This window comes from Elgaria multicarinata, chromosome 8 (assembly GCF_023053635.1).
Source record: "Elgaria multicarinata webbii isolate HBS135686 ecotype San Diego chromosome 8, rElgMul1.1.pri, whole genome shotgun sequence".
In the NCBI taxonomy this organism is placed as follows: Eukaryota; Metazoa; Chordata; class Lepidosauria; order Squamata; family Anguidae; genus Elgaria; species Elgaria multicarinata.
In genome coordinates this window covers 75,349,218-75,374,312 of record NC_086178.1, presented here as the reverse complement: position 1 = coordinate 75,374,312, position 25,095 = coordinate 75,349,218, and the positions used below count along the sequence as shown (strand labels likewise).

The window sequence follows — 25,095 nt, the reverse complement described above, 5'->3', positions numbered from 1 at the left end:
AGAATGTCTGTTCCCAACTAGCTAATATTACACTTATTATCATTACTGTATAGCCAAGGCAACTTGTTATAAGTCTAGATCAGCATCACCATAATAGAGAATAAAACAAGCAATTTAAGAACTAAAGATGTAAACGCATGAAAACACTGTCATAATAACTTTGTGATTCTGCACTCCTTATCAAAATAATCCAAATTCAGATTCATTCTGACACCCACCCCACACCATGAACAGGTTAAAAATTATTTTTTATGGTGAATTCCCATTTCCAGGACTCCCAGAGGGCATTCATAATACTTATCTTTAAATAAGCCATGGTGAGCTGCAGTGTGTGCCAGCAGCCATTTTGAATATTCAAGCCACAGCTTGTTGTTGACTGAGCTCAGGAACTGTGGGTCATGTGAGGGTTAAGGAAAGCTCAAACTCCCTCTTGAAAGGAGGAAATTGCCACCTCCTGGATTTAGCCATTCAATTCCTTCCGATTCAACGTTGTAAGCGAAGAGGGGCATGGGGCAAGTATACAGGTGGTAGGAAATCCTTACCGGAGAACCTTGTTCACATCTTCATGCCTCAACAACCAAAATCCATCTAATACTGAACTAAACAGAGCTCTGGGCACATCTGCAGGCTGTCCTGTTATAACAGTGGCATCCAGGTCACAGCAGGTAGGCGTAATTTTATTCTTGAACTGCTGAGCAAACATGGTGCAGTGAGCCTCCGAGGGTTCCTTTCAGTTTGCAATTAGGTCTGACTTAGACAAACTATAGTCTATGTGAACCAGAGCATGCCACCAATTGGGAAACTGTGGTTTTCATGTGTGATTTCTTGCATCCAGTTCATATACAACAGCAAATTATGTTTTGCCACAAGTCAGAAAGAGATGTTGGAGCGTGCAAGTTGATAGGAAAGGAACAGGACGGAGCATGAGCCTGAGGCCAGCCAAAACTATGCTAGGGTTTTACTTGTGAAGTGACCTGTTATTTTATTACATTTTCTCTACATGTATATGCCCGTTTGTACTGGCAACGAAGTGATCTTTCTTGGCTCAGCTACTCACTGCATTAAGGCACAGCTGGTTTCGACAAAGATTGGCAGATAACAAACAATGTGACAATTTAATGATTCTTTAAAGATTCTGTGGGTTTTTTCCTTACCATGCTGTGTGAAAAGGTCACTGTGAACTATTTCAATCAAACAGTACAGTTTCTGAATCGTGAGACGACCCAATGGAACATTCAATATAAAATCTGTAAATAGTTTGCTAGGAAAAAAAGAAGTAAAGAAAGAAAATGAACACTACATTTAGGAATATGCCACAACAAAAAAGTACTTAACCATTTCAATTAAAAGTATTTGAAATGTGAATTTAAGAATTCAGAGACGGTTTTGTAAAGCAGTTTAAGAACTCATGCAATCTGTTATCTTGCATATTCATCCACTGCTCATAAATGTTCAAACCATCAAGTATATTTCCTGCTCTCACATCCATCACGTAGCCTGGAAACTGATCATCTTACAAATCTCAGAATTTATGTGATTAATTTTTCCTGGTAAAACAGTTCCTTAAATTGCTTCAATATCAGATTTATTGACATAATCGAAAAGCAAAGTTACGTGCTACACGATGGTTAGGCCGCTAACCCTTTTGAAGCAAGTGTTTAGTGAGCATGTTAAACTGTGGTTATGTAGCTACTATGGTTAGGAATAGTTCACATGAAACGCAAAGCCATAATGTTTAGCTCAAAATGCTTAATCATCATCGTTTTCTGTGTTGTCATCATCGTTTTCTGTGTTGAAGTTTTGTTAACTCAGCCTTGTAATTTATTTATTTATTTACAATATTTATATACCATTCCCCATTCATAATTTCGCAGTGGTGTACCAGATAAAATAAAATAAAAACAGAATAAAACACTTTAAAATAGATTTTAAAAGAAGCAAAATGAAAAGTGAACCGTGGCTGGTCATTAAGGAAAGTCTTCCTGGAACAATGACGTTTTCAGGAGGCGCTGAAAAGAAAACAAAGTTGGCGCCTGCCTGACCTCGAGGCAGGGAATTCCATAGGAGGGGGGCTACCATGCTGAAGGCTCTTCTCCTAGTGGACTCCAGTTGGAGGACGGGTCTATGTGGAACCACCAGGAGCATGCCCTCAGATTACCTCAGTGATTGAACAGGTTGGTAGGGGAGAAGGCACTCTCTCAGGTATCCTGGTCCCAAGTTGTTTAGGGCTTTGTACACAAGTACAAGAACCTTAAAACTGGTCTGGAAGCGAATAGGTAGACAGTGCAGTTCCCTCAGCAGAGGAGTTACATGCTGGAAAGGGGCAGTTCCAGAGTTGGTTTATACAAAGAAAGCATAGTAACACAGCATTTAATATTAGAGGGAATAAATGCAAGCTAGAGCCAGTTTAGAAGAAGTTCAAATCAACTTACTTTATTAGTGCTTTTATACACATCATCAAAGAAGGCAATCTAACACTGTTTAACTACTAGCACCCACTAAAACTGGGTGAAAGAGTATAAGTAAGCAAAAACATGAGATGAAGTTACTTGCTTCCTTCAGCAAGAGAGCACATCTTGCTTGTTGCAGAGGTGAAGAGGAAAGGGAGGTAGTAGGAGAAAGGTACCATTCAAGTTACAGGACAACAAGGGGAGGATAAACAAGACAAATGGTTGTTGATACAACACATTCTGTAATGCCCCCTAGCGTGTGGAAGCATGAGGAGTTTTTCCTATGATCCAACAATACAATGGTTCCAGTCCTTCTTAAAGGGACAATCTCAGAAAGCAGTGCTGGGGGATTCCTCTTCAACATCATGGCCGTTGGCCCTCAGGATTCCATTTTATCTCCCATGCTATTTAATATATACATGAAACCACTGGGAAAGCCTGTCCAGAATGCTGGGGGGTTTGGTGCCACCAGTGATGACACCCAACTGCTATCTCTCCTTTCCATCTAAATCTGAGGAATTACTGTTACTAAATCAGTGACTGGTGTTAGTAATGGACTGGAAAAAGGCAAATAAATTGAAGCTTCATCCAGATAAGACAGAAGTGCTTTTGGTCAGCCGAAAGGGAGATCAAGGAATAGAGATTCAACCTGTGCTGGTTACAGTCCCCCTCAGGCTCACCATTTGGGTCTACTCTTGGACTTGGCCTGGGAACCCAGGTCTTAGTGCTGGCCAGGAGTGCATTAACACAGTTGAGGGTTGTGCCTGTAACCTGCCTTGCACGCCACTTTGGGGTAGAAATGTGGGATATAAATCAAACAAATAAATAACAATCTTGCATTGAGCAGGGGGTTAGACTCGATGGCCTTATAGGCCCCTTCCAACTCTACTATTCTATGATTCTATGATTAAGTGCTAGATCTTACAAAGTGCTAATCTTATATATTCTTTTTACACATAAAAACAAATTGTAGTTTTATATACCAAAGAGTAAAAAAAAAAAAAAGTAAATAACTACCTTTTACAGACAGTCATAACTATGTTTACTCAGAAGTAAGTTTCTCTAAGCTCAATGGGACATTGGCTGTTTCTACACCTGCCTTTTTTCCAGGGATTGTCCCGGGATCATCCCTGTGCATGCAAATGACACACAGGGGATCCCGGGAGCAGGCAGAGATGATCCCTCCATTTTCCTGGGATAATCCTTAGGTGTAGAAAGGGCCTTACTCTCTAGTAAGTGTGTTCAGTATGGTTTTCAATGAGGCTTCTTCCCAGGTAAGTAGACTCTTATTTAAACCAATAATACTTACCTAAGTTCTTTTGGATCAAAAACATGTTTCACATCATTCACAATAGTTGGCAGATATTTAAGTGCAGCTCCCTAAAATTAAATAAAACAAATGTATTATTTAATGGTAAATGAAAATTGTGTGAAACTGAATTCAATATTTTAATTTAATAAATATTAATATGAAATGGCACTAATAAAAATATATAACTTTCTTATAGCACATTTCAACACTACAAAGTGTTTCACAAATATTTCAGTAACACAACAGCCCTATAAGTGAGGCTAGCAAGGGGTGAAATTAAGAAGAAATGGTTTGCTGATGGCCAATTGAGCTCATGGCACAGGCAAAATTAAAACTGGGAAGTTCTCAGCTTGCACCTCTTAGCCTCTATGAGCTATATAAACTCACATAAGAATCCATGAGATTCTTTACCTTCCATTTAAAATAGAAAGCTAGAATTTTATATGGAAATTAATCCAAGCATGAACAGAAACACACTTTCCAATGGACACACAAACACATAAATAGTGACCAATTGTCCATCTAATATAGTGCTCTCCCTCCTCCCCCCCCGACAGCAATTATCCGAGGAGAAAGGTAATTCTAACACCTGCTGCCTGAAATGTTTTGTGGAGATTTCTGGAATTCAACCTAGGACCTTACAAATCCACCAGGAGAAGAGCTGCAGTGTAGTGGCCCCCTTCCTATGGAATTCCCTAGCTTTGGAGGTCAGGCAGGCGCCATCATGGTAGTGCTTCCAGTTTCCCTGAATGACCAGCCATGGCCTTATGCAAGCTACACTAAGTTGTATTTTCCTTGCATTCTCAGTTGGAGCTCAAGTCTGAATGCAGAGAATAAATCCATGGTAATGAAACAATGAACCACCAGAGCTGAAGCAGCCCTATGTACCAGCTCTAGAGTGACTTAATCATGCCCTAAGTTTTGTTATCCATTAGCCATCAAATTTATAACTGTATTTCTGACTAAAAATATAACTATGGATGGTGATTAATAAGAACTACTTTAGGGTAAAGTTCAGGGTACATTATTCAGTATAATTATTTTAATTAAACCATTAGCATATCTTTATATAAGATAAGAGCTATCAATGATACAAAATAAGCTTTCCTTGAATAATGCATGAGGTAATTATTAATTTACATATTTCTCAAGATGATGCCTATTAAAATGATTTTAGTTAGTAAAGAATGAAGGAGAAATTCACATAACCCATAAATATAGCTACATCGCTGTTCTTTCTCTACACAGAGAACTGAGCTCACTCCGCAAGATGAACTGATGTCTTTTTCAGCACAACCTAAACCCATCACCTCTGTATCTTGTCTAAATGACTTTTTCCAGTATAAAGAAATAGCTATCTTAAACAAAGAGGATCATATTTCTGGGTAAACATGCATTATTTTCTGTAAGCCACTTTGGTGGTGGTGGTGAGGGTTTACCCTAAAAGGCAGCCTAAAAATATTTACCATAAATAAATAAATAAATTTCTAAATTAAAACAAAGTGACTTTCCTCAATTTAGAAAGTGGCTCACAGCAAAAAAAAAAAAAAAGTAGGTCATTTCTACTTTCACAATTTATTCATTTTATTTATTTATTACATTTATATACCGCCCCATAGCTGAAGCTCTCTGGGCGGTTTACAAAAGTTAAAAACAGTAAACATTAAAAGTACACAAAACTTAAAAACATAAAAAAAAGTATAAAAACAACAGTATCCATTTAAAAACAACAGTTCTGGAGGAGAATTTATAAAAGAATAATGAAGCTAATGCCACATATCCAAGTGGACTTTGAACTAGTATTTCTCCAGCAACAGTTCTCATGTTTCATAGCAAGCTAATTTTGAAATTTAGGAGTTTCAAGAATAGTCTTGAATATGGTATGGGGATGGAGTCAGTATTTCAAAGAAAAAGAAGATCCCCATTATGCATTCATAAATCTCTGGGAATGGCTAAAGTAGCTACTTTAGTAGCTACTATTCTGGGAGGTGAGATGGAATATAAGATAAGCTGATTGGTATTTCCTTTTATTGTTAGATTAATACAGCCCTCTTGTTTAAGTATTTTCTTTCATTTTTCTATAATATTGTAGCTTACAACTTTGTGTATATTTGGTTCTCAAATAAAAACAATAGGGGTTAATCCTATTTAAGTACAATTTCAGTGCATCTGAAATAAAGCAAATTTAGCATTCTTTTTTTTCCCAAAACAAATTAACGATAGCCATATGGGCAACCCTGCCGCTAATGTCTCAAATCTTATTAAAATCATAATATGACTAGAAAGTGAAAAGAGAAGAATACCTCTAAATTGGTTTAATCAGAAAGCCCACTAACATTATGCAAGGTCAATACTAATTCTTATGAAAGCCAAGCAGAGAATGCAACCTTTACTCTATTCGCAAGCTGTAGCTGAAATGAGACCCTGCATGATTAGTAGCATCATTACTAACTTGGCTATTCCCAGATGCTGGTATACATGAGTACAGGGATATTAATTTCAGGCGACAGTCATCTGATACCAATGCAACATCAGGAACAATTACCAACAATTAAGCAGTTTGTTAACTTCTTAAATTAACATTTTTAATTAGAATTACTAACATATTTGTTCAGCACTGAGCCAAAGTTCATGCCCCTGTTCCCATCACAGCAAGAATGACAGAGTTTAATCAGCCTAAAAACGAAATGTATTTCCATAATCAACCAGCAAATAAAGAACAAAAAGCTTGTCCATCACTGTTCGGTAGCATACTAAAAACTACCCTATCTGAAAACTACCCTTTTCAGCTTTACTAGAAATTGCAGGATTTTGTTCACCCTTCTTAGATGCCAGCCCATAGTAGAATGAAAGATCCCAGGAACTGAAGCACAAAAGCTAGGAATGAAATATGGGTAAAAAGCAGGGACTGGAAAGAGGCATGCTCATTGCGCAGCTATATAATCGTAGAAGTATCTTTTTGGCATACCTAGAAAGGAGCAGCATTCTGCAACCATCGGGGTCAATCACAGTTGCAGTAAAGTAAAAGGCTAACCTAAAAATCAAGCCATGAAAATGAAGTAACATGGCATTTCTGTAAGCTAGCTTGGTGCACCAGAGTTATTATACAGATTTTGTTTTGCAAATTGTTGTTGTTTATTCGTTCAGTCACTTCCGACTCTTCGTGACTTCATGGACCAGCCCACGCCAGAGCTTTCTGTCGGCTGTCGCCACCCCCAGCTCCCCCAAGGTCAAGTCTGTCACCTCCAGAATATCATCCATCCATCTTGCCCTTGGTCGGCCCCTCTTCCTTTTGCCTTCCGCTTTCCCTAGCATCAGCCTCTTCTCCAGGGTATCCTGTCTTCTCATTATGTGGCCAAAGTACTTCAGTTTTGCCTTTAATACCATTCCCTCAAGTGAGCAGTCTGGCTTTATTTCCTGGAGTATGGACTGGTTTGATCTTCTTGCAGTCCACGGCACTCTCAGAATTTTCCTCCGACACCACAGTTCAAAAGCATCTATCTTCCTTCGCTCAGCTTTCCTTATGGTCCAGCTCTCGCAGCCATAGGTTACTACGGGGAATACCATTGCTTTAACTATGCGGACCTTTGTTGTCAGTGTGGTGTCTCTGCTCTTAACTATTTTATCAAGATTTGTCATTGCTCTCCTCCCAAGAAGTAAACGTCTTCTGATTTCCTGGCTGCAGTCAGCGTCTGCAGTAATCTTTGCGCCCAGAAATACAAAGTCTCTCACTGCCTCCACGTTTTCTCCCTCTATTTGCCAGTTATCAATCAAGCTAGTTGCCATAATCTTGGTTTTTTTGAGGTTTAACTGCAACGCAGCTTTTGCACTTTCTTCTTTCACCTTTGTCACAAGGCTCCTCAGCTCCTCCTCGCTTTCAGCCATTAAAGTGGTGTCATCTGCATATCTGAGGTTGTTAATGTTTCTTCCTGCAATTTTAACTCCAGCCTTGGATTCGTCAAGCCCAGCACATCGCATGATTAACATACAAGTTAAATAGATAAGGTGAGAGTATACAACCCTGCTGTACACCTTTCCCAATCTTAAACCAGTCCGTTGTTCCGTGGTCTGTTCTTACCGTTGCTACTTGTTCGTTATACAGATTCCTCAGGAGGCAGACAAGATGACTTGGTATCCCCCATACCACCAAGAACTTGCCACAGTTTGTTATGATCCACACAGTCAAAGGCTTTAGAATAGTCGATAAAACAGAAATAGATGTTTTTCTGGAACTCCCTGGCTTTCTCCATTATCCAGCGGATATTGGCAATTTGGTCTCTAGTTCCTCTGCCTTTTCTAAACCCAGCTTGTACATCTGGCAATTCTCGCTCCATGAATTGCTGGAGTCTACCATGCAGGATCTTGAGCATTACCTTGCTGGCATGTGAAATAAGTGCCACTGTCCGATAGTTGGAACATTCTTTAGTGTTTCCCTTTTTTGGTATGGGGATATAAGTTGATTTTTTCCAGTCTGATGGCCATTCTTGTGTTTTCCAAATTTGCTGGCCTATGGCATGCATCACCTTGACAGCATCATCTTGCAATATTTTAAACAGTTCAGCTGGGATACCGTCGTCTCCTGCTGCCTTGTTATTAGCAATGCTTCTTAAGGCCCATTCGACCTCACTCTTCAGGATGTCTGGCTCTAACTCACTAACCACACCGTCTGAGCTATCCCCGATATTATTATCCTTCCTATACAGATCTTCCGTATATTCTTGCCACCTTTTCTTGATCTCTTCTGTTTCTGTTAGGTCCTTGCCATCTTTGTTTTTGATCATACCCATTTTTGCCTGGAATTTACCTCCGATGTTTCTAATTTTCTGGAAGAGGTCTCTTGTCCTTCCTATTCTATTGTCTTCTTCCACTTCCGCACATTGCTTGTTTAAAAATAATTCCTTATCTCTTCTGGCTAACCTCTGGAATTTTGCATTTAATTCAGCATATCTCCCCCTATCACTGTTGCCTTTTGCTTTCCTTCTTTCTTGGGCTACTTCCAGTGTCTCAGCAGACAGCCATCTTACCTTCTTGGTTTTCTTTTTCTTTGGGATGTTTTTTGTTGCCACCTCTTGGACAACATTGTCCTCTTGGACAATGTTGCGAACTTCTGTCCATAGTTCTTCCGGGACCCTATCTACTAAATCTAGTCCCTTAAATCTGTTCTTCACTTCCACTGCATATTCATTAGGAATATTAGTGAGCTCATATCTAACTGATCTGTGGGTCTTCCCTATTCTCTTTAGTTTGATTCTAAATTGTGCAATAAGAAGTTCGTGATCTGAATTAAGTTACAATAATTCCTGGTTCCACACAAAATTTACTGACTTGTTTTCCTATACATGCCTATGTTAATCATACATAGCGTAAAAGGGGTGGGTGTTGGGATAACTTTTATAACGCTTCACTGCCTGGTTACATGGAGGTGATTCTTACCACAGGCAAATAGCTATTTACAAGGCTGTACTAGATAAAGACTGGAAAATGTTTTGCCTAACAAAATATTGGGTAGAAAAATAAAAGTAAGCAAGCTCATCATCATCATTTCAGATATTCTATTACAGCTCTATTGAGATGTTACTTCAAACAAAAATAACATGTGAAGAGGGGGGGGGGCAACCCTGACCCAAATGTTCCACACACACTGGCTCTGGCTGTTCTACTCCCTGAACTTCATCCCGAACGTCTGAAGGGAGATTCCAAATCCATTCAGCTGAACATGCTTAGCCCACACCCGAAATCAATATATAAAACAATCAGCAAATACAATGAAAAACAGTGAACCGAGAAATAGTGGTCACTGGTCATCCTCCAGCAAAGCAACTGAAAAACTAATTAAAGTCAGCTTACCTAGTGCTAAATGGTTAAACTTTAGTTTCTTCAATAGCGGTGTAGTCACACATAGACCTGCATACCATAGACGTCTATGGGTTACTAAACCTCTAGTTTACTATATACAGCAACAGCACAATTCAGAGGAGCAGGTCTTCCCACCCCCTTTTCAAGGAATGGTCAATTTCAACCACCCTGTTGCAGGCTTTTCTTAGAGATCACAACAGAGTCTAAACTAAAGCTATTTCACACATCTGCACATTTTATCAGGAGAATACACTTGTGGGAGGAAAGGTGGCTTCCCAAGGATAACATTCTATCATTCTGGTTCAAATCAAATAAAAAAACCACATGTTGAGACTCAACACTTTCTTCATACTGAGAAATTCCTAAAAAGTTAGGGCAGTTAAATTTTTGTATTGTACTTTGCAATGTATCTGCCAGTCTTCCCCAACCTGGTGTCCTCCAGATGTTTTGGACTTCCAACTCCCATAAACCCAGCATGACTGGTGATCAGGAATCCTTGGAATCAAAAACAACTGGGGTGACTAGGTAAGGGAAGGCTGATATATGCTATACAAATTACTGAGTTGTGGAGTTCATCTAAATAAGAAGAGCACTAGCTTTGGTATTATAATTACCAATTAGTGCCTGCAATTTAATTGATGATAGTATGTCCTCATTCTTGTTAAACAACTACGTGGAATTACATAATCAATCAAAGACATGGGGCAGTACCAATCAGATACTAGTGCTAATGTAAATGGCATTGTGCTAGCATAAGGGACCTCTAGAGCAATGCCAATAACTTTTGTGCAATGGATTGTCTGAGCAAAAGCAAAACTCTTTAAACCAGCAAAACATTCAGAGAAATAAGTTGTGGGAACAATGGCTTGGATCCAGCTGTGTCCTTGTGCAGGTGGTTCTGGCACACTGCCGTTAGTGTGCACGCCCCCTACTACGACCTGCCCTTTCTGGAAACAAGTGGTTGCCCATGGAAGTGCTACATTGTGCACCAACGTGTTGCTGCTGCCAGTGTGCCTGGACCTCCTGTGCAGGGGAACCTTTGGTTACTGTCCTATGTTGATATTTTTGTGGCTATTCCAAAAGGCAATGCACCCAGCACTCTGCTCCTTGCTTTACATCAGAGTATCAAGACAGCAAACTCATAACTTTGTAGTAGTTATGGGAGTTTGAAAGAGACATGGCTCAGTGGTAGAGCACATGCTTTGCATGCATGAGATCCTGGTTCAATCCTCAGCATATCCTGTTAGAACGATTTCAGGTAGCTGGAATACAAAAACTCTATCTAAGATCTTGGAAAGCTGCTATCAATATCGCAGATAATACAGGGCTACATGGACCAATGGGGTAAGTCAGCATCGTGTGTTCAGTGATATACAGAGTCTACACTGAATGTTTATGCATGTCTACTCAGAAATAAGTACCACTGCGTTCAATGTAACTTACTCCTGGGCAAATGTGCACAGCACTGCAACCAAATACATTTGTATTTTGAATGAGAAGAGAGAAGTAATTGTATGCAATGGCTTGTATCCAAACAACCATGCAATGTGAGCTCTATCCACTATAGACCCTAATTCTTCCCAAAACACTATTCCTATGGGTCCCAAGGAGACTACAGAATTTCATGCATTGTGTCCTGGGAAACTGCAGCCAGAGTTAGAAATCAGTGACATCAGTATACAAATTGAAGGGCGCTTTGGATCAAAACCATTGTCTTTTGGTACTAATATTTGCTTCCATTCAGCCATTAAATATAGGAAATCTGACCGATTGGATGGATTATTAGTCATGTGACAGAGTTATTAAAGTATTCATTTAAATAGTCCTCAAATCCTATTTTCCCTTCTGTTAAATGAAGACAACATTGTTTGCCATGGAATATTTTCTTTCTCTTTCTAGGCATCCCATGTATTGTCACAGGAGACTCAACCACTGAAAAGTTAATTATTCCTTAATGAAAGTGACACAGTTCACAGGCAGAGATTATAGGAAACAAATTTCTCATTTATTTAAATGACTAAGTACTCTGTAACAGAATACGAAAAGGTTATTTTCTAGGCTGATCTGAATTAACAGAACTGTAATTTCACAAATCATCAATTTGCTCCCAGATCACCACAATGCAGGGGCCACAATAAAGGAGGGAGGAAACCACAAGAAGAAGAAAGACAGAATGTACAATGGTTATTTTCTCTCCATAAAAATGAAAATCTCAGGGTAGAAGTGTTAGGCTTACTGGGATTTTATTATCCCATCTCCACCATGGCAAAGTCAACATTATCAGTATATTATTAGAACCATTCATTTTTACTCATGACAGACTTACACCTAAACATACTTTAAGACTAGTTCCAAGATGTCAATAAAATGCACATGTGACTCAAAGTACAACATTTCCAAACATAATGTGAATCCACTCAACTGGCCTTAAGATGGAAGTGGCAGCAAACCTACCACTGAAAATAAAATACTTAAACCAAAAGGTTTTAGCCAACAGTAAAATTAAATACACATCAGTTTGTCTTATTTTCTCTTTCCAAAACATACCTTTACTATAACAGTCTGTTCAGAGGCACTACTCATCATCTCATTAATAGACTTAAAAAGCTGAAGCAAAGATTCTCTAAAGTCAGCTTCTCCTTTGTTTTCATAAAGTCTGAAAAACAAGTAATATGAATATACTTAAAATATATAAGGACTCTTTCTCCAAAAAACAAAAAAAATTTTTTCGTTAGAATAGTTTTCGGATCAGAGACATTTTTGGTGAATGTTTCTTATTACATTTTCCATACACATTCATTTCTGTATAAACAAATAATAAAAATCAAACACTGGGTGTATTGCACACATACAATCACTGTCAATTTACAAGCAATTTATACTCTCCCTAAAGGATCGGGTCCGTAGTTTGGGGGTGCTCTTGGATCCAGAACTGTCACTTGAGGCACAGGTGAACTCAGTGGCAAAGAGCACCTTTTATCAGCTTAGGTTGATATACCAACAACGCCCTTATCTGGACAGAGATAGCCTAGCTACAGTTATCCATGCTCTGATAACCTCTCGTTTGGATTACTGCAATGCGTTATACGTGGGGCTGCCTTTGAAAACGGTCCGGAAGCTTCAGCTGGTACAAAATAGGGCAGCCCGTTTACTAACAGGAACTGGCCGGCGAGATCACATTACGCCTCTCCTTTTCCAGCTTCATTGGCTGCCAGTCCAGGTCCGGGCCCGATTCAAAGTGCTGGTATTGACCTTTAAAGCCCTAAATGGTTTGGGGCCAGGTTATTTGAAGGAACGCCTCCTCCCATATGTACCTGCCCGGACCTTAAGATCATCTACAGGGGCCCTTCTCCGTGAGCCCCTGCCAAAGGAAGTGAGGCAGGTGGCTACTAGGAGGAGGGCTTTCTCCGCTGTGGCACCCTGGTTGTGGAATGAGCTCCCCAGAGAGGTCCGCCTGGTGCCTACACTGTACTCCTTTCGTCGCCAGCTGAAGACCTTTTTATTCTCTCAGTATTTTAACACTTAATTTTAACTTAAATTTAAATTTACTGTTTTAACTCTGTATTTTAATTTTATATCAATTTTGCTGCGTGGTTTTTAACCTGGTTGTGCTTTTTATACTGTATTTTGTATTTGTGCTTTTAACCTGTTGGTTGTTTTATTATGCTTTTAATTTTTGTGAACTGCCCAGAGAGCTTCGGCTATTGGGCGGTATAGAAATGTAATAAATAAATAAAGCAATTAAGGGATAAGATACATTAAAATTAAATACATTTTTAATTGCAGTTTTATACCGCCCAATAGCCAAAGCTCTCTTGGCGGTTCACACAAATTAAAACCATTCATAATATAAAACAAACAGTATAAAAACCTGATATAAAATACAATATAAAAACACAACCAGGATAAAATCAGCAGCAGTGCAGAAATACAATTTTAAGATACAAATTTAAAACAGCAAAGTTAAAAGTAAATTTCTGTGCAGTGACCTTACTTAATATAATCGTTCTTTCATCCCAATACATCTTCCAACATGACCCGTATGTACATAATGAGGCTCAGTGATGTTATTATTATTATTTGCATGATTAATAAAGCCTGCAAATTTTCATAAAAACGATCAGTATATGTTTCAGATATAGTTTGAAATCGAAACTAAGTTTCTTTTTCCAAGAAGATGCAGTTGTAAACCCTGCTGCCACCCACATAAAAATTAAAAGCTCTTTGTGCTTTCCATTTTAGTTTGCTCTGCCAAATATATGATCTGTGATTTTGTCCACCTCTTGAAATACTTTTTTCCAAAATTGTCTGATTGTGGAGCAAAGCCACGATATATGAAAATAGGTACTGATATTTTCACAACCTCTATAGTACTTTTGTGTTAAGGAACCATTAACATAACTCCGTTTCACTGGACTGAGAGACCATCTATGCACTAACTTAATAGAGTTTTCCTTTCTTCTGGTAGAGACAGATTTAAAAGGACCACTAGACCTCATTTTGTTCCATGCAGATTCTTTGATTGTTTGCCCTAAGTCCCTTTCCGAAGCATCTCTTAGTCATACATTGAATGCATATTAAATTTAAGTTAGGAAAGGAAAGGAACCTCTCGTGCAAGCACTGAGTCATTACTGACTCTTGGAGGGACGCCAGCTTTCGCTGACGTTTTCTTGGCAGGCCTTATAGCGGGGTGGCTTGCCGTTGCCTTCCCCGGCCGTTATTACCCTTTCCCCCAGCTAACTGGGTACTCATTTTACCGACCTCGGGAGGATGGAAGGCTGAGTCGACCCGAGCCGGCTGCCTGAAACCAGCTTCCGCTGGGATCGAACTCAGACCGTGGGGAGAGTTTCAGCTGCAGAAACTGCTGCTTTACCGCTCTGCGCCACACGAGGTTAACATATTATATATTTTGGAGTCTAATCCGTTGTGTCTACATCTGTACATTTATGAAATATAATAACTGCTGCATCTGTAGCCAGTCCACATTTCTACTTAAATTTCTTTAATTTATTGAGCCAATTTCGGACATGGTGCTGTGAACGGATCCCTCAATCTGTACAGTCCTGCTTGTTCCCAAACTGCAAATCTTTTAAATGCATCAGGGTCATAAAAATGTGGATGATGTAGAAATGAAACAGTCAGGGATGGAGATGGGGCAAGTAAGTGAGAGCACTATTTCCAGGTTTCAGCACTGCTTAGATAAAAGGCTTGACTGTAATTTTTAACTTTTTCCAGCTATCACAACTAAATAGCATTAACTCTAATTTCTGTCAGGTCATTTCTTTTACTTCCAGTTTGATCCCCCAGTTCATGGACATGATTCTGGTAAATAAGTGAAGAGGGAGGGCACAACTTGAGTCGGAGGCCTACTTCCAATCTCACATTAAAAATAATTATAGGAGCAGAGTAGAACCTTAAAATTCAAAGCATAAAGGGGGGGCAACTCAGGTTCAGGGTCATGTTTTATAGTTATATAATTTATTGCACCTATTTATTATTTTCTGTAAACTGACTTTCTGAGAGCTTACCCTGATGGGGTATAATTACATTAAACTAATTACACAGTGATAATACTGTTTCAATTATGATTTTTTGAGTCACATTAAACCCCACTGAAGATTTTATCTTTTGATAAAGTATCCTTTTGGAATCCATTATTAAGCATTAGTAGTATAGAGTACACTGGAGAACAGGGAAATATTTGTTTAAGTTAAATTAAATATTTGTTTATATTGGAAAATTATGTGCTTCCTTTTTCTTTAGGCTGAAATTAAAATCCACAGGAATTATTTCTTTGGCCATTTTTTCAAACTTTGATTCAAAGCACAAAAGAGCACTTTATTTCTGACATCCTGTTTCAATACAAGTTGCCTTCTGAACAAATGTTATGAATTAGCATCATAATCATCCCTTTAAATGCCATTCACACTCACCAGCAGAGAATTAGGATACAGAATGGCCCCATTCAGACAACACGCTGAACCATGCTGCTTAACCACAAAATGGTTAACGGAATGCATTCCATTAACCATTTTGTGGTTAAGCAGCATGGTTTAGCGTGTTGTCTGAACCAGGCTTTTATCTAAAAAACTACAACACAGCAGTACCTTAACTATCCCTGACATACCACTACCATGGTTATCAGATCAATATTATACCGAGCACAGTTTTTTAGGCAGTTTCAAATAAGTGTGGTCCGGTAAACTGCACAAAGGCAAACCTGTACCCTACATAACCAGTAATATACTGGATTGCTTTGAATAAGATGCAATCTTCTAAACTTCAGCTATAAAGAACTGTGCACACTGAAAGAGGTATGGAAATTATTATCATTCTGAATAACCAGACATATAGAGAAACAATTCAGTCATATATAAGATAAAAAAATTGAACTTATCCTCTAACATAGTCTTGACTAAGCAGTTTCTATGGTAGTTTCAATATTTCCTAAACATCCAGATTACTAAGACTGCCAGTTTAGGACTGAAATACTACTGCATCATTAAAATTTGGAGACTTCACATAGTTATTCCGGCACAATGCATATTACCTTGCCAGAATTAACAGTACCACACACTAAATTAATTATTAGCAAGCAGTAAAAAATTGAACACAGTGCAGTGCTTAAACAGTCAGCATTCATTTAATTGGAGAGTAATAAAAATGGTAACATTTTCAGTATACCCCAAACAATAGTATTCCTCACCTTATCGACCGTTCAAAAGTCATTAATATAAGAATGAATGCAATTGAAAAATACAGTAATATGGAGGAAAATATATGATACCTACTGGTTGAACAAAATTCTAGACCGCACAATAAATTTGAAGATGTATTCCAAAGATTTCATAGCTTTGAAGAGTTGATCGGTGACACCAGCATTATCCACATAGGTTCTTAAAACCTTTGTCAGTTTTCTGTGCAAGAAGGTTAAAAAAAAAGCAAAAAGCTCTGAAATATGTAAATAAGATGCAGGTATACAATAGCCACAAGAAAACATAGCGTCGCCAGGGTTCAAAGAAACACAAAAGTCGTTCTGCAAGGGGGCTTTCCTATTTTTTAAACATAAAACATTTCTGAAATAGAGGGACCACTTAAAAACAGTTTGCTGTAAGTCATAGGTGAATAGGGGAAAGTCTGCTGTTTAAAGGATTGGGATTGGGGGGGGGAGTGTCAAAAATCCCACTAAGCATCCCCAAGACCTTAGAAGTACTTAAAGTAGCTCTTTGGGTTATTGCCCGCATAAATCACACAAGGCCGTACACATCTGTTTCTTCAAATATATGCACAGTGTCTGGCACAATTGACACGGTACAGGCTGTATTTGTCTTTGACAAAACAGTAAAGTAGTATATGAACAAAGCTCAGAGGTACACAGGCTTTACTCTAACTCTATGATGGCCATATATCTGCTTGTATAATGAGGTTCCCTCTCCTGTACATGCCAAAAGTTATTTTTCTCATAAAACTGATATCTGAATAATGAAATAAATATTTGCGTACTAAACTTGTAAAATTCCCCTGTATGTCCATTGTTAAATATTGCATTTACGGATTTATGAATATGATGGCACCAAAAAGACAGACAATAAGAATTGTCTTTATTCAATTGTAATTATTCAGAATTACATCTTTATTTAGATCTGTCCTCAAACCAACCCCTTTTCAACATTATTTCTTTATGGTTCCTTAACTAAGCAAATATATGTTGAAGTGTTGCAAGGCCTTACATCTATTCATTTAAAAATCATTAACAAAGATTAAGATCTGACTTACAACATTGATCTGCTAGCAATTCCACTGTATGTAGTGTTAACAGGGATGACGTTAATATTGATAAAATGCTTAAAAGATAAACTTAGTAATGGTTCCTAATAGATTTATATGTATTGTTATAAAATTAAAAATAAATAGCTCTTTATGAGAGCAGTAATATTTGTAATGACTTCAATATGATTGCAGCAGTGAATACCAGTGTTTTCAGCAGCAGTGTGGAACACATTTAATGTATTTGGCAGTAACTGTGATTCCTATGTAAAGTATAGCTGCCTTAGTAATGGTACAAAAAAGCCTGTAATTTTGGTTCTTATCTCTCGGTTGGATCCTTCCATTGGCAGAGAGAACTGGATCCAGAAGAGCTTTCCTGCTGGAAGGCGAAGTTGAGGTGGCTACTTCTAATGATTCTTTCTTCCACCTGCAGCCCTGGTACCACATCACATGCTGTTCTGGAGGGTCCTTCAACCACTAGAGCAGATATTCAGCGGCATAGGGGCTTCAGGGGGAATCAGACAAAATTGGCTACCACCATCTGCATAACTCTGGATGGTTATCATTATAAGGTCCTACGCCGTTCTGGTCCTAGGTACAGTAGGATATAAGGAATGCAGATCCCACCTACTTTGCATAAATGCTAAATGGTTAGCAATAAAGTAAATATAGTATTTTATTTAATTAAGGGGTTCCAAATGCCATTGGCAGGCCTCATTTGAATTAATAGAGCCAGCATCCTTGTGCACATTTCTGAGTATAGCTCTGTCCCTTTATTAAATTTAATTTGTCTTCTTCCATGGATAAGATACCACTGGAACCTTAGTTAAAGATGTTAAAGTAGTAATCCATGTTTTTAACACTACAACAAAATTAAATGGGTTTTACATACAGACACTCCTCTATGTAGTTTATGCTGTCTATTCAAACTAAATATTAAATAAGACCAATCTTGTGGCCTCTAGACAGTGTCAGGGGTGTAAAAGGATGCCACAGAACTCCTCTTTCAAGTTAGAACTCCAGCATCAGAGGAAAAGGACCAATTGTTGATCCCTCCACTCTCTCCACAGCCTTTCCCAGCCATTGTGGAAAGCTTCATGGTGGCTCCTCACTTGAAGTTGGAGAGGGTGGAGGGAGTATGCTGGAGAGGATCCAAAGACTCTCAGGCCTGGCAGCACATGGCAGCTAGATGGGCTCAGAGGCCCATCTAGCAGAAATCCTTTCAGAGAAGAACAACAAGGCTGCAAAATTCTCTGGCATTCCTCCTGTCCTGCATGGTTCTCCTCAGCAGGACACTGGATGGGCAGGGGACTTCTGACCTCTGAGACTGTCATCTAAAGAGTGGAAATCCTTTAGAATGTCACCCTTAACGAACTGCCATCGACAGACAGATTTTGTTTGTGGAAACTTTCACATAGTTATTAATTCAAGGGCAGTAACATTAGCTGAAAAGAGTAAACACCTGCAAAGCCCCCTCAACAGCGTTAGCATTGTTTACAACAAACACAGATTAAGTGAAAATGGAACAAATTCCATTTCACCCCGCAGAATGTTGCACAACAATGTATGTATATTTAAATTAATAGCCCGTTCCTGTCACAAAGCAGTTAATATCCTTAAAAACCCAAACTAATCTATACATTAATTTAAAAGAAGTCCTAAAATGCTAGTGCTGTGTTATTTTGAAAATTACTATGGCTCAGATTTTGGCAAACCTATGGGGAAAGAAAACTGTGTATCTCTCTCTCTCTCTCTCATATATATATATATATATATATATATATATATATCATTGGCACAATTATATTCTCAACTACTCTCTTCCATCAGTTTTCTGAACCTCCTGCTTGTAAAGGCTACTTGAATTTAACACTGCTGATAGGAAGCACTTAAAAGAGACCAAGTCAATTATCAAGAGCAATATGAATGAATATATTTCATTACAGTCATTGACCAATACCAACAGTACATTTAACAAAAGCTCTATACAAAATACGTTAACACATTAAATCTACCAACATCTAGAGAGTCAGAGTTCATAACAGTTATATCAACAAATACGGTATACATAGTTCAACGTTTCAACTGAAAAAATATCTCACTGGAGACCCTACTTTCAGGACCACCAGCACAAGCCATTATGCAAGTGGATGCTAGAAATAGGGGTTTCTCGGTGGTGGACCCAAACCTTTGAACTCCCTCCAGAGAAATGCATATGGCTTCCTCTATGGTGTCTTTTTTTATTATTAAAAACGTAAAGACTCATTTATTTCAGCCTGCAAATGGTGATTAAAATTATTAGCTGCTGCTGGGGTATATGTAACTGTATGTTCCTGTTTTTGTAGCATTGTAAGCCACCTTCAGACAAGTAAAAAATGAGTAACAATAACAATAATAATAAAACCGATAAATGGGCATATCCCCTCTAAAAACCTCAGTTCATGTAACTTCATCAGCAAACCAGCCTAATCACTCCACCCAGCTGACATGACCAGCCGTGTCGATCACTTGTTAGCATTCCTAATATTCGGAACGCCTATTTCTGGGACAAAATAAATTTAATTAATAACTTACGTATAGGCCAAAGTAGCACTGAAGTGTTTCTTTATGTAGGTTTCTAAAACAGGATTAAAATGCTGGAATTTCCGATCAGCAATTAGTCCAATGATAAATACCTGATGGATTAGAAAAGATACTCTATTGTCTTGAAAATATAGCATTTCAAATATTTACATTTTTTTTGGAAGAGCTCCAAGCGATAAGGTGCTGTTTGTGAGTGGGATTTCATCTTCATACATTCTATTTCAGGGGAAGAGAGCAGAGTGCAATTTTGAACAGGCACTTAAACTGTCAGTTGAGTCAAACTGAGGGCTTCAGAGGTTGAACTCAGAGGCTGAAGTGGTCGCTTCAAAAACCTTTGAGGACTTGACCTCTATACAGCTGATAAACCTAAGTGAGAGTTTGTTTCAGGAATGGGAGTACTGCAACTCAAGTTGGGGAACATTTCACATTCTTTATGGAATTTACAGCATATTGTTTCAGTTTATTGGCTTTATCATCTACAGTTCTCCAGTTTAATTCAATTCCTCTTTGAATAACTTGCAACATGCTAAATTGGTTGAAGTAATTCTGACACACTGACATAGACTAGGGATGTGGAGACTATACCTATTACTACCTAGGGTCCAGAGGGCAGTCTTTATACCTTGTATAGCAGCTGACACAAGACCACTTGAAGTCCCATGATAAGTTCTTCTGAGCTTTCCATGGGATGTATGCATAATAACATATATAAATTAAATCAAAATATATAAATTACCAAAGCATCAAACACCAGCGTGTCAAACGTCTCACTCTCTGAATTCTCCATCATGATGTTAAAGAGTGCATCCAGTGTGTCTTGCAGAAACTGCAGAGAAATACCAAAATCACTATAAGAACAAGAAACCGAAAATTATGTAAGAGGGATATAAGTAGAGAACAGATTAAAAAAAAAACCAGGGAAGAGTTTTAGGATCCTTTTCTTATTTTAATGAACTTACCCTTCTTATTCTATATATATATAAAGATGAAATTTCATGCCAAACTTGTATCTGGAAAGAAATCTCAAATGGCTACAACTAAAAATACTGTGTATTCTATCGTAGCATTTTTTCAACTAGGATATTTTTTCACAATAAAAATTAAAACAAACCAATCACATGCTTACGTATGAATTGAATATCATGCCACTATATTTAAGAATAAGATTGTTTTCAGCTATACATAGTTGCAAGAAATCTTTGGTTCCTAACAGAAAATTAATTAAACACATGCACACACATCCTCTTGCCAAAGAAACCTAAAACAATATCTAACTAGAGAAATGGATGGATAACCTAATTTGAGGAAGGGTAAAAGGAACATAAAGATATTCAGATTAATAATTAACCCAATACTTGTGTTTAAGTTCTTTCAAGTCTAACTATTTGTGGTACTTCCTACATAATTACTTTAACACTGCAATCCTATGCATATCTACTGAGAAGTGTCTAACTGACTTCAATGGGACTTACTCCCAGGTAGGTGCGTATAGGATTGCAGCCTCAGCCACAAAAGTACATATAGAAGCCACTAACTAATAGGGAAAATCTAACTTTTCCATTTAAAAATGGCAAGAGATCATTAGAATGTATGTCCAAGACCCAACACACGAATATTATGATTTTTCTGTGGTTCAGCATTTACAATGTCTCTCTCTAGCATCAATTTATAAAACTCTTCTGCTTCAGAACTGAAAGAAACAGTGGCATAATCTGCTTGTGGACAAAAATAATCAGCTTGAGAACTGAAACCTAAAATCATCCCTAGAAGTTTTCTCCTGCCAAGTTAATAGGTGACAGTGTAGTACAGAACTCTAACATTCAGTGGAGGCTGGTGGTTCCAATTCCAGTGGAGCTGTGAATGCATTCTGGTTTTCAGTCAGAGCCAGCCAGAACTGTAAATGAGCTATTCAAGATGCTGAACCTGTTTTGAAATAAGAGTTCAGCACCTTGGATAGCAATGTTATGGATTCTCAGCCCCACTAGCCTTGGAGTCACCAGCCTCCACTGCTAACACTGTGAGGAAAATCGTAGTGCAACGGATAGAATGACTAAAGACACCAGAATTCAATTTCTTATTTAGCAATTAAGCTCACTGTATGATCTTGGGCAACTAACTCTCACTCTAGCCTAAGCTACTTAAAGAATGGGGGTGGGGTGGGGGCAGGGAAACAGTATGAAAATAAAGGAGTGGCAGAGTAAGGGCATAAGGTGCTGTAGGGAGGAGGAAAATCAGCAAAAACAGCTGCCCCAATATTCCTCCAGAGAATCACTGAGTTCACAGAATTCAACTCTGCGTAACTCTAGGTTCAGCACAATGGCCTTGTTAGCAGGTAAAGCCGGCATTCACTGGCAATTTGTGCATTAGTTAATTAACCTACAAATTGCGAAGACGTGCACCACATGTGAGCAGCTCCTGGTTTCCAGCAACGGACTACACATGCTGCATTTGTGGTTGGTTTCCATGACACTAGACCTAGGCACTTGGAGTTGTTTGTGGGTTAAACAACCCCGAGATAGCCCAAGAAGAAGCCATGGATTAATTTGGGGTCATTTAACCCACAAATAACCCCAAGTGCCCAGGTTCAGACATCACAGAAACAATCTATGAATGTCACATTCATAGCTTTTTACTGGAAACTGGAAGTGGCTCACCCACAATTAATTAATTAAATTCACAAATTGCCACCTAACACTGCCATTACGTTCGAACAGGGTCAACATGAATAGAGAGCTTTAAGTGAGCAAAGTACTTTAAAAGCCTTTGCATTGATTAATACAGATCTCATTAATTAATTAAGATGTCCGATCTAACAGTTTTGTTTCTTTGATGCTTATTTTATTTTAAGCACAAAAAAACCCCAACAACATCCAAGGCCCCTTTCAAAGTAGGCATGGAGCTGGACTGAATTTCACATAAGTGCATTTAATCCAAATGAACCAATAAAATGCTGATCTCTTATGATATTTCACTATGGCAAGTTATAAATTACTTGGCAATAGTTCCGTGCATCACTCCATGCAATTAAGTTTTATTTGAGTTGGTGGGTGCATACATCGATCACGCAATTGCTACTTTAACTATCAGCATAAGCCAGACATAAACTTCAACAATCAAGACAGCAAGAGCAAACCACTCTCTTAAATGTATTTGTTCTTCAAATTAAAGTGATATAAAAATCAATCTAAAATCCCCTTTTAAAAGTATATATTTACTATTTTATCAGCAAATAATAAGCAGCGTATTTTGACTCAGAAAAAAACCTGCAAAGTGCTTTTACAAGATCTTTCCTCTTTATCATACATTAAAAAACCTTGCACACAAAAACATGCACAGCATCTTCAGGTGATCAAAGGAGGGGGAGATCAGCTATCAGTGTAATGGACCAGAGTGACAAAGGAATAAAGAATCATATTCCAGTTTTTCTATCCTTGGCTAAGGGGCGGGATGTGTGCAACTGGCCAACAAGTTTCACCAAGCAGGAAGAATGTCATGTCAACAGGAAGTCTCTTCCCACCACTTACATCTAAGGGATAGACTATCAAAGTGTTAATTAAAAAGGAGATGGCTTTAGCTATTTCTGGAAGGCTAGATGCATCAAAAGACTTTGTGTTTTGTGGATCTCAAAGCCCCGGGAAGACATATGCTAGTCTGTGTGTGTTAAGCTGGTCAAAGATGCTAAAACTTTTAGCGCTGCAGTAGTATTATCCTACGTTAAATATCGGTATTGTAGAAATACAAGAACACTGTCTGCTTTCAAATCAATAAATCAGCAAAAGACTTGCTAGAAAATGGATTTGGTCACCTTAACTACTTCACCCCCATCAACTTTCATCAGTTGCCTCAAATTCTGTTGCAGCAGGTTTGTGTTGGATCGCCACTTCAAGAGCCCCAAAAGGTCCACTAAATGAAAGGAGCAGAAAGGGGGTAAATTGTTACACTGCTGATAAACTACAATTCAGAGCAAAGATGGAAACAACTCATAGGCTACGCTTATCTGGAAATAAAAGGTATGCAGAGGATTGTTATCAAAATTTGAACGGGCATAAACATTATGAGTTTAATATGGAGGCCATCTACATATACCAAAAAAGCACATGGTACAATTTCTTCCACAATAGCAAAGTCAATTCAATTATGTTATTCCCCACCGCTATTCTGAAATGATATAAACCTACAGCTTGCTAGTAAAATGGGCAAATAATGTGAGAAGTTTTCATATAGGCTGCTCAGAGGTTGGTGGTTTGCATATGGGAACTTTCCTCATAATCTGCCCACCAGACATTATTCTGCCATTCAAATAGCACCTATGTGTATAGCAGCCTTCCTCAACCTGGGGCGCTCCAGAGGTGTTGGACTGCACCTCCCAGAATGCCCCAGCCAGAGCTGGCTGGGGCATTCTGGGAGTTGTAGTCCAACACCTCTGGAGCGCCCCAGGTTGAGGAAGGCTGGTGTATAGGATCAAGCCACAGGAAAGCAGCAACTGCAGTAGTGTGTGACTTGGCTTATACAGTTCTATACGGAAAAGTTATGTAAGGAATCAAGGCAATTTGTCGAACGATTGATGATGACCCACATTTGGAATATAATGTTCCCGGTCAGCCTCAATCCAAAAGTTGTATTTATAAGAGATTTGATTCATCTTTGCTTTTTGTTGTTTTGCCAGGCTAAATATGGCACAGAGATTGTAAATAAAATCCTTGAAGAATATCCAATAGTGCCATTTGGCAAATTTAAATAGTACTAGCAGAGCTCTGCCAAATCTTTCCATTGTATAAGGGATTGCACAAGCACATTACACATCCGTCTGCATAACTGCACATGTGCAAACATAACTTTAAGTCTGACTCTCCTCTTGTGCTAGTGGAATGCCGCAGTTGGATACTGCCTCTAGAGTGGCAACTCATTTAGTAGCATATGACTGATAACTGTTAATAGACTATGATGCCCTGAAACATTTGACTTTTAAAATTAGGAAAAGAAAAATTAGGAAAAGAAAAATAGAAAGACCTTTTCTATATAAAAAACTTGCCTTTATATGGCAAAGTTTGTTGTGCCTCCCAAGTTCCTACCACAATTAGCTGAATATTAACATCTGTAAAACATGTGCTTAAGTCTCACTACATA

General features: G+C 38.4%; 1 protein-coding gene across 1 annotated transcript in view; it reads right to left on the bottom strand.

Moving 5' to 3' along the window:
* Positions 1-25,095, bottom strand: part of DOCK1 (dedicator of cytokinesis 1) — a 427,979-nt gene that overhangs the window by 326,748 nt on the left and 76,136 nt on the right. The window contains exons 19-25 of the mRNA XM_063132809.1: positions 23,774-23,871; positions 20,705-20,794; positions 19,960-20,060; positions 16,410-16,535; positions 12,166-12,274; positions 3,760-3,830; positions 1,155-1,261 (exon numbers count right to left, since the gene is read on the bottom strand). Coding sequence (XP_062988879.1) covers positions 1,155-1,261; positions 3,760-3,830; positions 12,166-12,274; positions 16,410-16,535; positions 19,960-20,060; positions 20,705-20,794; positions 23,774-23,871 — 702 coding nt within the window. The remainder of the gene's footprint in view (positions 1-1,154; positions 1,262-3,759; positions 3,831-12,165; positions 12,275-16,409; positions 16,536-19,959; positions 20,061-20,704; positions 20,795-23,773; positions 23,872-25,095) is intronic.